A 15689-nucleotide genomic window follows, 5' to 3' on the forward strand; every position below is an offset into this window, starting at 1 on the left:
GAGGATGGAGTGGAAGCAACAGGATGGTGGGTGGTTTAGAGAAGACACTGGGTATGCCCAGCTTGTCACCCTCTTCACTCTCTTTCGGAGTTATTTACCCAGAGAGAGCAAATGTTCTCAACTCAGCTTTGAGGATTTAAGCCTACCAGGACAGGCTGGGTCCTTAGAAGACAGAGACCTGCAGTTGTATAAGTGTGTGTGTATGGTAATTTAATTCAGAGGGACTATTCAGAAGCCATTTTTGCTGAGTATCTCAGGTATATCCTCCAATCCATTCTTCTTTATTCCACAAAAAAGGCTGACTTTTAAATCTCCGTCTGACTCCTCTCTCACTCTCAGCTGGTTTCAAACTTGGGAAGAGTGAGGGGTTACCTTGGTAGCCCTTTAAGTTTCTTTAAACTTCAAGAAATAGCTGTCGTGTATTGAGCACCTACTATGTACCAGGACGTGTATCCATATTATCTCACTTAATCCTGAGGTAAATGCAACTATTATACTCCCTGGAACGGAAGCTCCATGAGAACAAGGCCCTGACTGTTTTCCACCGTTCTACTCTCAGCACCCAGAATGTTGCCTGACACATATTAAACAGTCAGCATTTTTTGAATAAACTTGTTAATGAACGCCTATTTCATAGATGTGGCTTCGAGAACTTTCTGACTTTCCCAAGGTTACCCAGCTACTAAATGGAGCAGGATTGAAACCTAGGTCTGCCTGGACAGTTTATGTTGCCACCCTCCCCTTTCCTCAAGTGCCCTCACCTCCTGCCACAGAAGTTCCAGGCACCCCTCCAGACGCCTGGTAGTTCTATGACACCCTGACTATGACTCAGACACCCTGAAGGCAGGGAGGCGGTGACGCTTGACACTCCTCTGCCTGGGTGCTGGGGTGGAGGGCACATGTGCGTATATAGGGTAGATGTGGGGACCCAACTTCTGGGGCTGGACAGGGGGCAGAGGCTTCTCTGGGGCCAGGTTTTGGGACTGTCAGTGTCCTCTGGAACGGGCCCCTGACATCTTATAGGAGATGGCAGGCAAGCCCCTGAGATGGGGTGAAGGTCAGGGAGAGGCCAGGAGAGGGCGCTGAGAGGGCAGTGGGGTCTTCACCTGCAGGGATGGCTGAGCCTCCAGAGAGGCGGCCCAAACTGCTCTATCACCTGCTGTACCAGCCAGCCCAGCCTGGGTGGCTCTACGGCCAACTCCTCGCAGACCCCGCGAGGTCTCCCAGATATGCCTCTGCTGGTGAGCACGGGCAGGCCTGGGTTGGACTGGGCATGGGTGGGGGGAGGGTGGTGACCCAGAACTTCATGAGGCAGCTGGGAGTGCCACCTGCCTGGCTCCTGGGGACTCCCTCAGTGCAGGGAAATGCTTTCATCTCTGACACTCCTGAAGCCAGCCTACAATTACCTCCTGCAGCAGACACAAGAGACAAGTTCCCTACCCTTGGATCCCACCCAACAAATTCATTCCCCCGCCTCTGACGTGTCAGGAATATGCCTGCTCCACAATTGCGTTCTCACCATTCCCTCCTTCTGGAATGCCACCTCCCCCAGCTTGTCTAAACGTTGCCATTCCTTCCAGCTTAGGTCACAGCCATCCAGAACCCATCCAGCCCTGGGGACCTCCCCCTCCTCTGGTTCTCCTGGCACCCACAGTCTGTCTCTATCACTTACTTGGCATTTGGCATGGGCTGCCTTGTACGGTAGCACTTAGCTTCCTGTAGATGTCCTCTTTCCCCAATTAGATTTTTAAAAAATTATGCATGTATGGGAATAGTTACTACATGCACATGGGTCAAAGTTTAAAAAGGTACCAAAGAGATTTATGAACAGAAAATAAGTCCTTCCCTTCCCTTTGCCCTAGGCATCTTGTTTCTCTCTTGGCAGCCAACACTGTTAACAAATTTTTTGTTGGTGTTTCCTTCCAGTGATATTCTATGTTTATACAAATGTGTGTGTATACACATTTAATATATGCTTTGTTCTATACCTCGTGTTTTTTTTTTTACTGAACAGCAAATCTAAGATGGTCCATATCCATACATGTAGATATGCCGCACTCTTTTTGATGACTACATAGTATTCTATCGCATAGTGTGCCATCACTGATTTATCAAGACTGCTATAGATGAGTATTTAGGTCGTTTCCAACCTAGTGCTATTAAAAAGAATGTTGCTACCCTTGTGCATACTTCTTTGCACAATGTAGTCATAAAATTATTGGAATTGGAATCACTATGCATGTTTAATTTTGATATACCTCATATTGCTGTCTGTAAAGTTTATACCAAATGACTCTCCCACTACCAATGTGTAAGAATGCCTGTATCCACGGCCTTGCCCATACAGTGTATTAAACTTTTTGATCTTTGTCAATCATTTGACAAGTGAAACAATGTATTTTGTTGCAGCTTTCATTTTTAATTCTCTTGTTAGGAATGAAAGCCAGTATTTACTCTCTGTATGTGCCCCCTGCCCATTTTTTATATTGGATTATTTGTCCTTTCTTGTTAATTTGTTAAAATTCTTTGTGAACATAGTAAATTAACCCTTTTTCTGATAGATGTGTTCAATATCATTTCTCCCTGGTTGTCATTTGTCTATTTCCCAACTAGATTTTCATCTCCTTGAGTACAGGGACTATGACTTAAACCTCTTTGTATTCCAATTCTATTAAGAATATTTTATTAAAAATAGCTCATAAATGGTAAGTGCTAGACAAATGTCCGTTGAAAAGTCAGAAAAATAAAGAGATTTGGAAGATTTTGGAGTGACCGAATAAAATCTCCTCCTTCTTCTTGTACCAAGTTTGAGCCTTACTCTTTGGGCCAGTCAAGAGACTTGTAAACAGCAAAAACTAACACTGGTGAATTTAAAAAGCAAACACAGAAGAGCATACAGAATCAATGCGAGGTCTGACAAGCAAGTCTCAGCAAACAGGCAGCCACTACGGGAAGCTAGGCAGACAAGGTGAGCGCAAAGGACAACCTGCCTGGGAGACCCCCGTCCCCTCAGCCCCTTGCAGTGACCCTACCCCCTGCCCTGGCACTGAGGTTGGCAGTTCCTCCTCCAGACACTAGAGGGCGCTGCTGGCTCTGCCATCACCGCAGCAACTGCAGTAACACAGTCTCAACTGCTTGTTTCTCTATGCCTTGCTCCAGATTGAGAGTCCCAGCTGGAGTAGCCGATTGGCAGAGCTTATGTCTTTTGCCTGCACCCTTATAGCCTAGAAGTCTGGGAGGGCAAGAGTCAGGGATTTGGGGCAGGTGGTGGCCTGCCTCCCATGAAGGCCCAAGCAATGGGAATTCCCCAAACGTAGGCAGGCAGCTCAGATGCTAGACAGCCAGGAAAACTGAACAGATGCACACCACTACCCTTTTCTCTCATATCCAGCTCAAGCCCTGCTCTTTGGTGAAGCCTTCCTGGGCCACCCAGGCTAAAAGCACTTTTCTGGACTCACATAACCATTATCCGCAATGGTTAAGCTTTCGGCTGCTAACTGAAAGTTCAACAGTCGGAACCCACTAGGTGGCTCTGCAGGAGAAAAGACCTGGTGATCTGCTCCAGTACAGATTTCAGCCTAGAAAATCCTACATGGCAGTTCTGCTCTGTCCTGTAGGGTCGCTATGAGCTGGAAGTCGACTCAATGGCACACAATAACAATAATCACAATGCCAGAGAGAATTTGTATTAATAACACCTGCCATGTACCACGTCTCATTTGATTTTCAAACAATCCTAGATGTTAGCTATATTTATGGAGAAAAAAACTGAGTCCTCAGAGGTTTGCCCAAGTACACAGCTACTAAGTGGCAGTGCTAGGTTGTAAACCCAGGTTTGTTTCCAAAGCCTTGGGGTTTCCTAGGAGGCTGTATTGATGGGCTGGCATCTCATTGAGTCTGAGTGCTGTGAGGGCAGGGATTGGGCGGCATTCTTCTTCACACATCCTGGCGGTATCTAGCATGTAGAAGATGCTCAGTTAATACTTGTGGGCTGGACTGGATGGTATCAACCAGGAGCCAATTCTGGAAGGTTCCTTCATCCTCCCATGAAGCCTGAACCCAGGAATAATTTTGAGGTAGAAAAGACTTACTCAAGATCAGTTCGGGAAGAAACATCTTGAATGTGGAGCATTCCCTTCTACTGTAGCGCACCTCCCCCAAATGTGTCAAACTGTCAGTGGAGGTTGTTCCTGAAGGGAGACACAGACTTACATCTGTTCACTATTTAATCACTCAGGGGATATTTTTGAACCCTGACTACTGCCCTAACACAATAATGAGAAAAAACAGACAGCATTGCCCTGTGATTTCTGCATTCTAGTGAGGTAGGCGAATATTAATCAAATAATCAAACCAGTGCTAATAATTGTAGCTCTGACAAGTGTAATGAAGGAGACGCCATGACCTGCTTTAAAAGGCAGAGCTGACCTAGACAGGGAAGTCAGGGCTGCCTCTTGAGAACTGGGCTGGAGCAGGGATCTGAAGACGGGGGCAGAGTTAACCCAGAGGGAGGTAGGTCTGTGAGTCCTTGAGGTGCCGATTTCCTTTGGGGTGAGCAACCGTCGACTATAGAGAATGCTTACAGGAAAGCAACAGAGGGACCAGGGGCCAGGAGAGGTGTTTGCGGGACGTCCCTGCCTCTGTGATTTTGCGAGCGCGTCAAGGCTGGAGGGGGCCGGCAGCGCTCTCCCAAGTCTGATCCCGGGTGACGTCGTCAGGGTCCTAGCCCAAAATAGCCGGCTCCGCCCATCTCCCGGCAGCCCTTGCAGCAGCAGTCCCCCGCCTCCCCCCTCCGCCCCCTCTCCCGGGTGACAGGCGGAGCTGGCCTCTCTGGTGTCTAGTAGTTTCCGTGCCGCTGACGCATGCTTGAGCGCACAGCTGGACCCGGCGGTCCTACGCAGTTGCCGCGAGCCGGGCGTCGGTGCAAGACGGTTCCCGGCGGGGGCAGGGGCGGGCCGCTGCAGGAAGAGGTGCGGGCGGGGGCCAGCTGGGGCTGGGGACCTCGGCCGGGCTGCTTGACTGCAGGGGCTCCTATAGGGCTCCCCGGACCTGGGCACCGAGATAGCCCGCGGCTCCGGCCTGCGGCGGCCGATAAGTTTGCCGGAGGGAGCCTAGTCACCGGCCGCAAACTGAGCCCCGTGAGCTCTGCTCCTATCTGGGAGCGTCCCCGCCATCCCAGGGGATTTCCGGCCCCAGGAAAGGGCTGTTGGTGATTTCTGCCTGACTACTTCTCTCCTGCAGCCCTAAGGAGGCCCGCCGGACTTTTGACGAGTTGCCATGGCTTCCTACTACGAGATCCTAGAAGTGCCGCGAAGTGCGTCTGCTGATGACATCAAGAAGGCGTAAGTGCCTCCGCTGCACGTCAGAAAACCTCCCAGCCACCCCGCCCCCAGCAGGGGCTTTTCAGACGCAGTGCTAAGGGAATCAGGTCCTAGAGAAGACTGGGAGGAAGAGTAGAAGGAGAAAGTCCACAGAGCGGAGAAGTTCTGCTGGGAGCTTCACTGTGGGTCCTTCTCCAACACACCCTCCCCTCCCCTCCCCTCCCCTCCCTACTCTCTCACCCTCAACCCTAGATGTGGGCTGTCTCGGGTTGCGTGCAAAGATGGCCAGGCTCTGCGACAAGGAGGGACCAGCGCACCTGTGCCCTTGTGGCCACATGTATCCCCAACCTGAGGTTTTGCAGACCCCTAAGCCCCCGCGAGCCCCAGGGAGGGTTTAGGGCTGCGACTGACTCACCCTCGCATTAACAACAGCTAATACAGGTATTCCTAGCACTGAACGCAGCGAGGAGAGATGGGGGGGACCCCATTAAAACCTGGCAACAGAGGCAGCCTTAGCAGCTGGGGTAGATGAGGAGCTGAGTGGTGACGAGACAGTAACAGGTTAATGGGAAGATGGGTCTTCGGGAAGTGCCTGATTCTCCCCTCTGAACCCCCTTCCTGCAGGTACCGGCGGAAGGCTCTACAGTGGCACCCAGACAAGAACCCGGATAATAAAGAGTTTGCTGAGAAGAAGTTTAAGGAGGTGGCCGAGGCATATGAAGTGCTGTCCGACAGTAAGGGCGGGGGTCAGAGTTGGGCCCAGCACATCACCCCCACTTCAGGCCCCATTTCACTCCTTCCCAAAGCCATGCCTCCCTCACTGCAGTCTCCTCCATGGCTTTTCCAACCTGGCATTCTAGGTGCCCCCCTTCCACAAGGACTTCTGGACTTTTTGTCTTTGCTTCAATTCAAATTATCACCAAGTATGTGCAAAGTCAGGAGCCCTGGTGGCACAGTGGTTAAGTGCTTGGCTGCTAACTGAAAGGTTGGCAGTTTGAACACACCAGCCAGCCACTCCACCAGAGAAAGCTGTGGCAGTCTACTTCTGTAAAGACGTACAGCCTCGGAAACCCTATGGGCAGCTTTGCTTTGTCCTACAGGGTTGCCATGAGTCAGAATCAACTTGAAGGCAATGAGGTTTTTTTTTTTTTTTTTAATTTATGTGCAAAGCACCTTTTTATTATTCCCCTGACCCCCTATGCTCAGTGTCTGCTCCTAGTGCTCCCCAGGGCCTGGGAGGAGCAGCTGGGCCCTACAAGAGGAAGGAAACAGGGCAGGTAGCTGATGTGAAGTGAGCCTTCGCCGTGCCAGGCACAGGTGGGCACTTTCCCATGTAACCTCTGGGACTCTTCACAGCCATCTTGCAGGGTAGGCTTTATCACCCCCATTTTATAAGCAAGGAAACTGAGGCTGAGAGAGGTGAAGTAACTTGCTCAAGGTCACACAGAGCTGGAACATGAATCCAGATGTGTCTTTCATTCATTCAAAAAGTATTCACTGAATGCTTACTGTGTGGGGCACTTGCTGGGTATTGGCAAGACAGTGAAGGACAAGCAGGCACTGTCCTTGTCCTGATGGGTTTATCATATTCTGGCCAGGGAAGACAGACAATAACCAGGTAAATACATAGACAAGATTATAGATTGTGAAGAGTATTCCAAAGGAAAGTCATAGGGTGAAATGATGGGGAATAATGGGCACCTATTTTTGTTAGGACGGTCACAGAAGGCCTCTGAGGAGGTGACGTTTAGGCTGAGGCTTGACTAATAATAACGTAATAATTAGCTAATAGTTATTGAATGCTTAAATGAGCCCTGGTGGTGTAGTGGTTAAAGCAATGAACTGCTAACTGAAAGATTGGTGGTTCGAAACCACCAGCTGCTCTGTGGGAGAAAGATGTGGCAATCTGCTTCCATAGAGATTTACAGCCTTGGAAACCCTATGGGGTCACTATGAGTCAGAACTGACTCGACGGCAGTGGGTTTTTTCAGTATTGAATGCTTACTATGTGCCAGGCACTGTGCTAAGCAGTTTATGTGGGCTATCTCATTTAATTTTTACAACAACTCTATGAGGTAGGTGCTGTTATGTCCATTTTACAGACAGCTGTGTGAAGGGCTTAGCTGCTGCTAAAATCTATAGCCTGTGTCCCCTGTGTATCCTGCTGTCCCCCAAGCTGCAGTTTCTGGGCAGTCCTCTGAGGGGCCTAGCATGGGAGGGGAAGTGGGGGTGGGTTGAGATCATCAGCCCAGGAAGAGGGAGCAATGACCTGGTTTCTCTTTCCAGAGCATAAGCGAGAGATCTATGACCGCTATGGACGGGAGGGGCTGACTGGGGCAGGTAGGTGAAGCCCTGGGGCCTAGGGGTGGAAGTGGAGGGGGACAGGTACTTGCAAGGGATGCTCTCTGAGGCTCCTGGCCTTGCCGTGGGTGTGGTCCCCTAGCACAGGGCAAAATGCACCCCCCATACCCCCTCCTCACTCTTCCTCTCCTTCAAGGAACTGGCCCATCTCGGGATGAAACTGGCGGTGGTGGGCCTGGCTTCACCTTCACCTTCCGCAGCCCTGAGGAGGTCTTCCGGGAGTTCTTCGGGGGTGGAGACCCTTTTGCGGAGCTCTTTGGTAAGTGGACTTAGGCGATACATGCCTGGCTCAACTTTCCCCTCCAGGCCTCTCCATCCCTCAGCTGGGAGGCCCTTAGACAGGAGGCCGAATTGTTTTAGTTACCATCAAGTCAGCTCCGACTCATGGCGACCTTATGTATAACAGAATGAAATGTTGCCTGGTCCTGGGCCATCTTCATGATTGTTGATATGTTTGAGTCCCTTGTTGCTGCTGCTGTGTCAGTCCATCTCACTGAGGGTTTCCCTCATTTTTGCTGACCCTCTACCAAGCACGATATCCTTCTCCAGTGATCGGTCCTTCCTGATGAGGCTGAGAGGGAAGCTGAATTCCACAGGCAGAAAGATTGTGTGGGGGTTGGTCCAGTGAGCACTGGGAAAGAACCTTACACATGCCAGGACCCACATGACCCTATAGTGACCCGCCTTATTCAATGGGAACAACAGTAATACATTGTTAGCTCTCCACACTGACAGCCATGAAAGCAAGACTCAAAGCATCATCTGACAGTAATAATAAAATTGCAAACAACAACACATACCAGTTTTTGGAATGATTAATATGTGCCAAGTTTTTTAAATCCTTTGATCCTTTAATGAATCACGGGAAGTGGATAATTTTGTCCCCATTTACAGATGAGAAAACTGAGGCACTGTCAGGTAACTTGCTTAGAGTCACACAGCAAATGGCAGCACTGGGACCGAAGCTGTGTCTACCTGACATCACATCCTGCTTATCCTCTCTGAAGGAGCCCACTGTTCTCCCTCCTTCATCCCCTTTCTCTCTTTCTTCTTTGGTATTCTTTATTGTATTGATAGTCTAGCTTTTCATAAACAATATTAAAAAGGAATTTAATTTGTAAATAAACCCAAGAAAAAAAATTAGAAATATACCCAGTTGCTCAACAGCTTATATTTTTGGACTTAAAAGCAGAGTTCACACATTTTGGGGGGAAAACTGTTTACCAGATGACTGCAGTCTGCTTACTTGTTGCAGATGACCTGGGCCCCTTCTCAGAGCTTCAGAGCCGGGGCCCCCGACACTCCGGCCCCTTCTTTACCTTCTCTTCCTCCTTCCCTGGGCACTCTGGTAAGTGCTGAACCTCCCCACTTCTGCAAGTTCTGGGGCCTGGAACCCCTGACCTCAGCAGCTGGTTACTTTTCCAAGCCTTCTCTCCTATGTATCTCGAGCCTCCAGAGTTCCCTGGCCCTTTGTGACTGCAGCACACAGCATACAACTTGGTCTGACAACCTCTTCTCCTCCTCCTTTGTCTCCATGCCAGATTTCTCCTCCTCATCTTTCTCCTTCAGTCCTGGCGCTGGTGCTTTTCGCTCTGTTTCTACATCCACCACCTTTGTCCAAGGACGCCGCATCACCACACGCAGGTGAGGGCTCCTGCTGGGACTGTGCAGGGTGGAGGGTCCTGGGAGCTGGGGTGAGGGGATAAGCTAAAAGATAAGCTCCTTGAGGGCACAGCCCCGTCTGCCCTGTCTACTCAGCGGCCCAGAGCCTGGATCAGTGCCTGCAGGGTTCAGAAAATGAACTGTGCTGTCTCCCACAGAATCATGGAGAACGGGCAGGAACGGGTGGAAGTGGAGGAGGACGGGCAGCTGAAGTCAGTCACAATCAATGGTGAGGAACTGTCCTATTACCCGTCCCCCAGCAGGAAGCTCCGACCCCAGGGCCCAAAGCCTCTTCCCCAAATAGCTCCTCTCTGAACTTTCTTGGGCAGGGAAGGGATGGCCGTCACAGGATTGGCAGGATTTGAGATGGCGATCCTGAGCAAGGGGCAGAGACAGGGAAGTGAGGAGTCTCTAGAAGGGCCAGCTACTCACCATCATAATTAGTGGTGTGCCCTACATTTGCAAAACACTTTACTATTTTTAAAGCCCTTGCACATGTACAGTATCCCCTTTATTCTTAAAATATCCCAGGAGAATAAGCAGGGCAGGTGCTATTGGCCCTATTTTTCAATGGAGGAGACTGATCCTCAGCAAGATTAAGGGATCCTAACTTCCAAGTAAGGAGCCCTGGTAGCACAGTGGTTAAGTGCTTGGCCACTAATTGAAGGGTCGGTGGTTTGAACCCATCAGCCACTCCTCGGGAGAAAAATGTGGCAATCTGCTTCCATGAAGATTACAGCCTTGGAAACCCTATGGAGCAGTTCTGTTGTTGTTAGGTACCGCCGAGTTGGTTCCAACTCATAGTAACCCTATGTACAACAGAACGAAACATTGCTTGGTCCTGTGCCATCCTCACAATTGTTGCTATGTTTGAGCCCTTTAGTGCAGCCACCCATCTCATTGAGAGTCTTCCTCTTTTTTACTGACTGTCTACTTTATCAAGCATGATGTCCTTCTCCAGGGACTTGTCCCTCCTGATAACGTGTCCAAAGTACATAATACAAAGTCTCGCCATCCTCCCTTCTAAGGAGCATTCTAGCTCTACTTCTTCCAAGACAGATTTATTTGTTCTTCTGGCAGTCCGTGGTATATTCTGTATGCTTCACCAACACCATAATTTAAATTCATCAATTCTTCTTCAGTCTTCCATGTTCATTGTCCAGCTTTCACACATATGAGGTGATTGAAAATACCATGGGGAAGTTCTACCCTGTCCTATAGGGTCGTTATGTGTTGGAATTGACTCCGCAGCAATGGGTTTAACTCCCAAGTAGCCCCAGGCCCAAGGCTCTTTCCTACAAAATAAGGGATAAAGCCAGGAATCAAACTCAGCGTGGATGATTCTGAGAGCTGAATTCTTCCCACGACACCACACTGTACAGGATTATCACCACGGCTAGCCTTTCGTGCCTGCAGGCACAGCAAGCACTGTGTACTAAGTGGTTCACATGGGTTATTTTATTTAATCCTTATAATGGTTTGATGGGAGCCCTGGTGGCACAGTGGTTAAGAGCTACAGCTGCTAACCAAAATCCTGGCAGTTCCAATCCACCAGCTGCTCCTCAGAAACCCTATGGGGCGGTTCTACTCTATCCTATAGGGTCGGTATGAGTCGGAATTGACTACAACAATGGGTTTAACCCCCAAGTTGGAATCAACTTGACAGCAACAGATTTTTTTAAAAAATGATTTCATTATGTAGGCACTATCATCATTCCCAGGTCCCTGGGTGGTACAAATGATTTGCACTTGACTACTAACCTAAAGGTTGGCAGTTCAGACCCACCCAGTGGCACTGAGGAGAAGTGGTCAGCTTCTGTAAAGACTGTTGTTGTTGTTAGTTGCTGCGGAGTCAGTTCTGACTCATGCTGAGCCCACATGTGTACAGTAGAACTGCTCCATAGGGTTTTCAAGGCTGTGACCTTTTGGAAGCAGATCACCAGGCCTGAGGAGTTGTTTAGGGAAAAGGCTTCGGGCCCTGGGGTTGAGGTGCCTCTGGGAAGATTTGAACTGCCAGCCTTTTGGCTAGTATTTGAGTGCTTAACCATTTGCACCAACCAGGGACTTCTCCATAGAGATTACACCCAAGAAAATCCTATGGAGAAGTTCTACTCTGTAACAATGGGGTCAACATGAGTCGGAATCCACTCGACAGCAATGGGTTTTTTTATTTTAAATCATCATTCCCATTTTAGAGTTGAAGAAGGAGAGGCTTATGGAGGCTGAGTAACTTGCCCAAGCAGACAGGAGGTAGTACCTGGTAGAGCTGAATACCTGCTGTGCTCATAACCACTACCATGTGTGCCAGTCCTGAAGGAGGGCTATAAGTGTCCACATTGTTACTGCATGAGGCAGCCTGGCACATGCCCCTGGCCTGGGTCAGGGGGCTTCACAGTGGCCATGCCTTCTGCAGGTGTCCCAGACGACCTGGCGCTGGGCTTGGAGCTGAGCCGTCGTGAGCAGCAGCAGTCGGTCACCTCCAGGTCTGGGGGCACACAGGTCCAGCAGACACCCATCTCACACCCCTCTGATGACTTCTCTGAGGATGACGAGGACCTGCAGCTTGCCATGGCCTACAGCCTGTCAGAGATGGAGGCAGCTGGGAAGAAACCAGCAGGTGGGCGGGGGGCACAGCGACGACAGCAGGGGCGGCCCAAGGCCCAGCACCAAAATCTGGGCGTGGGGGGGACCCGTGAGGGTGCAAGGGGTGAGGGAGCCAAGCCTAGCCCAGCTCAGGAGGAGAAGGCCTCTCGCTGCCTCATCCTCTGAACACCAGGCCCAACCTGACCTGGTTCCAGTCCTCACTAGGGGTCCGTCTCTCACTGTCAGGGAGCAGAGAGGTGTGTGGCCTGAATTCAGGAGTCCCTCACCAACCCCATGCTCCCACCACCAGTTTCCCTCCCAGGCCCACCCTCACGCTAGTGTGGACTTGTGTTTCTGTGCTCAGCCCAGGACTGATAGGTCCCTGGGTGAAGCCCAGGTGGGGGCCTCAGGGCAGGGAAGGGCCTGAGAGCCAGGACGCATTTACTGGATGGGGAGCTTCTGAGGGGCATTCGTGTTTCGGTTGGGCATCTGGTGACCAGGTCCCCAGCTGCCTGTGCTGCTGACAGAGGTTGAGGAAGGAGGACTTGGCCTGGTTTCTCTGAGCCCGAGACGGCAGCTATGCCGGGCAGCAGTGCTGGCTGAGGGGAGTCTCCTGCTCTCCTTGTCCAGTTCCCCACCTTGGTCTCTGTGCAGTGCTGAGCTCTGACTGTTTCTGTTGCTTCCCTTCTGGTGCTGCTGTTGCTTCTCACTCTTCTTCCAACTCCCTGCCAGCTACATCGCTTGCTTTCACTGCCTTCTGGCTAGGACTCCCTCCTCCTTTCTTCCTCAAGAAGGCCTCAGGGTGGCGAGGAAGATGCTGGGGCCGGTAGGGCCGTAAGTTCTTCCGGGGAGGCTAGCTTGATGGGGCAGGAGCCTCTTGGCCATATAGATTTGGAACCGGAGTCCACTCCTCCTCCCTGCCTGTCGCTACCTCCACCTCCCCCCAGCCCTGGGACTAGGCAGAAGTGAGGCTGGCTGACCTGGGAGAGGTGGGATAGGGCCAAGGTGACCCAGGAGGGGGGCCTAGGAGGGGATTATTAACCCATACAACTCCCCCTCCCAGGGTGCAGGGAGAGGCCACAGGGCTAGCCCAGGCCTGCATGCTCAACTCTACCTCCACAGCTTTCCGCTGACCCACTCTCCTGTCACCCGTCCCCCGCTCTCTCCTCAGATGTGTTCTGAGCTGGATGTCCGGGATCCAGAGTCGCTGCACAGTTCCAACGGGACAGCGCCCAACCCTGTGCGCTGGGAGGGGACCCTCATTCCTCTCCTTCACCCGCCCCAGAGTGTAGAGCCGGGGCCTGGGTGGTGGGCGGGGCCGGGTGGGAGGCGGTGCGTCAGTAGTCTTAGCCTGTAAACTCTTCATTAGGTGTTTGGTGCTGTCTCTTGGGGACTACATGTCCCAGAATGCAACGCACCCTGCCTTATTTCTGAATCTGATAGTCCACGCTTGCGGGCGGCGGTGCGTGTTGTGGAGCTGTGCATCTTGGGACATGTAGTTCCGGCCCAGTTCGGCCCTTCATTGGCTGTGGGAGTGAGATGGGCAAATCTTGTCAGGTGATTTGTCCCTGGAGGAGGTGGTGAGAATGTGGATTAAGGGGTAATGGGTCGAGTCTTGGTTCCCCTGACACTTCTTACTAGCGCCGAGGTTAGAGTGTACAAGTCAAAGCCGAAGCATCTCCCGTGGGCAGTCGAAGTTCTGAGGAACAGGCTGGCCCCGGCAGGACCAACGGGGCAGGGCGTGGCCCAGAAGGCGTTGGGCCGGGGCTGGCAGAGCTGCCCTGGGTGTCCGCCCCCGCGGAGGGTGTACGTAAGGCGGGGGTGGCCGTGTGATGGGGAGCTCCGGGCATGTTGCTGCTTGTATGCCTTTCTCTGGCCTCTGACCCTGCCGCGCATTCTTTCTCTCCAACACTGCAGACGAGCCGCCTCTCCTCCTCCCTCTCTGGGGAGCCTAGGGGCCAGGGAGGGGAGCGGGGTGTCATCAGCTCCTGTAACATTTAACCTCAGAGACCTATCGAAGCCCCCGCTGGGCTGAGCGCAGACCGAGGGGGAAACACTGGAAGTCAATAAAGCTGAGTTCTGAGAGCATGGTGGTGCGGTGTCTTCCTCCTTTTCTGGGTGACCCGGCAAGGCCCTGTACGACCAGCGGACAACACTTCAGGCCTCACACTTCCCTCTGTTGCCCAGATAGCTAGAGGTGCAGCCCTTCCCAGTGGACGGTGGAAAGTCCCCTTTTTTATATCAGGTTGCCCTCCCCAAGTATGTTGCAGAATCCTGAGAAATGCTTACATTCTGCTGCCTTTGCCTCTTGGGGCCTCATGAACAACTTTCCCCAGGCAGTTGTTTACCCTATGCGGGGACCCATTGCTCAGTATTCCACAGCAGAGCCAGGACCAGACTCAGCTAAGACTTGATGGGAGGCATGGGGACAGTAGGAAGCAGGTGTGATGTGGTGAAAACCTTTGACAAAATACACTCCTAAGTTCCATAGAAGGAGCCCTGGTGGTGCAGTGGTTAGCACTGGGCCACTAACCAAAAGGTTGGCGGTTCAAACCCACCAGCCGCTCTGAGGGAGAAAGATGTGGCAGTCAGCTTCTGTGTGAAGATTACAGCTTTGGAAACCCTGTGGGTGTAGTTCTACTCTGTCCTATAGGTCCGCTAGGAGTTGGAATCCACTCAGCAATGGTTTGGCTGAGCCCCTCCACAGCCAGTGGTGAGTTTCAGAGGCCTGCCTTCCCCACCTGGAGTGGCACAAGTACACCCCACCCAGGGTCCAGACCCCAAGCTCATCAAAGTTCAGGGAGGAAAGGTGCCCCTCCCCCTCGCATCTGCAGACACCTGCGGAGATGCCCTTCACCCCACAGGAGAAGCGCCTTTAAGTTGCCAAGTAGGGTAGTGTAGCTCCTCACTGGCTCTGCCTCCCTTCCAGGATAGGTGCTTTGCTTTACCTGTGCATAGACAAAGGGCCTGTAATATATTTTTTTCAAAGCAAAGAAACAGACTGCTCTAAAAGAGGAAGTCACACCTCCATCTTTAGAGAGAGACAATCTGCTAGTTTATAAAATGGCTCTTTTCCCCACTTCTAGCCTTGAAAACAGACAGTTGGAGCTGAGTCTCAGCAGAGCCCAGGTGAGACAATAGGAGGAGCCTGTGGCGTCAGAGCTGGTCCCTTCACCCCCTGCTCAGGGTAGATGGTATTGCCCTTATTTTTCATTTGAGGAGACTGAGCCTCAGCAAGGTCAGGTAACCCTAACTCCCACATGGCCCCAGGCCCAAGGCTCTTTGTGCTCCATTTCTACATCTACCAACTTTGTCCAAGGTGAGGGCTGTTCCTGAGATCCTACAGGGTGGAGAGTTGTGGAAGCCGAGGGTGGGAGAGAAGGGGAGAAAGCGCCCCTTGCCCCCAGGTACACACCTGTTCAGACATCTCACAGGCTGGGCCTACAGAGTTTTGCTACAGAGAGGCTTCCAATAACAGGGCAGCTGGGGCTGATGGGGAGACAGCGAGGCCACAGCTGAAGCTGAACGGGAGGGGCATGGTCTACTGGCCTCAAGCCCGATCACTACAGCCTCACTGAGCGCCTTTGCCTGTATCACCTCCTTCAGTACTAACCTCAGTCATGCATGACACACAGTATTCTTGAGGCCCAAAGGGCACGCAGCAGCTGCCCAGGAACTGGGAGGAGCGGCAGTCAAGTGAAGAAGTTAAGCACACCCGGGTTTGAATCCTATTTCCACCACTTACAAGTCAGGCTACCTTGG

The 15689-nt window shown here is 51.7% G+C and overlaps 2 protein-coding genes across 4 annotated transcripts in view; both read left to right on the top strand.

Annotated features, from left to right (window-relative positions):
* Positions 1-5247, top strand: part of LOC101343251 (tubulin alpha-1D chain-like) — a 15447-nt gene extending 10200 nt beyond the window's left edge. The window contains exons 5-7 of the mRNA XM_012555538.1: positions 4816-4970; positions 5066-5138; positions 5242-5247. Of these exons, the coding sequence (XP_012410992.1) occupies positions 4816-4970; positions 5066-5138; positions 5242-5247 (234 nt within the window). The remainder of the gene's footprint in view (positions 1-4815; positions 4971-5065; positions 5139-5241) is intronic.
* On the top strand, positions 4848-14024 carry DNAJB2 (DnaJ heat shock protein family (Hsp40) member B2). 3 transcript variants are annotated; one of them, XM_004376339.2, is made up of 9 exons: positions 4848-4970; positions 5242-5342; positions 5946-6055; positions 7608-7661; positions 7819-7941; positions 8938-9030; positions 9224-9326; positions 9503-9573; positions 11758-13852. In XM_004376339.2, the coding sequence occupies exons 2-9, from the start codon at positions 5278-5280 to the stop codon at positions 12111-12113; spliced, it is 975 nt and encodes a 324-aa protein (XP_004376396.1). In that variant the 5' UTR covers positions 4848-4970; positions 5242-5277; the 3' UTR covers positions 12114-13852. The 3 variants fall into 3 exon arrangements, with proteins under 3 accessions (XP_004376396.1, XP_023587102.1, XP_004376397.1); XM_004376340.2 differs by lacking the exon at positions 4848-4970 and having other exon boundaries at positions 4988-5342; positions 11758-11961; positions 13099-14024; XM_023731334.1 differs by lacking the exons at positions 4848-4970; positions 8938-9030 and having other exon boundaries at positions 4985-5342.
* Positions 14025-15689: the final 1665 nt, after the last annotated feature.

Source organism: Trichechus manatus, unplaced genomic scaffold (assembly GCF_000243295.1).
Source record: "Trichechus manatus latirostris isolate Lorelei unplaced genomic scaffold, TriManLat1.0 scaffold00041, whole genome shotgun sequence".
Classification (NCBI taxonomy): Eukaryota; Metazoa; Chordata; class Mammalia; order Sirenia; family Trichechidae; genus Trichechus; species Trichechus manatus.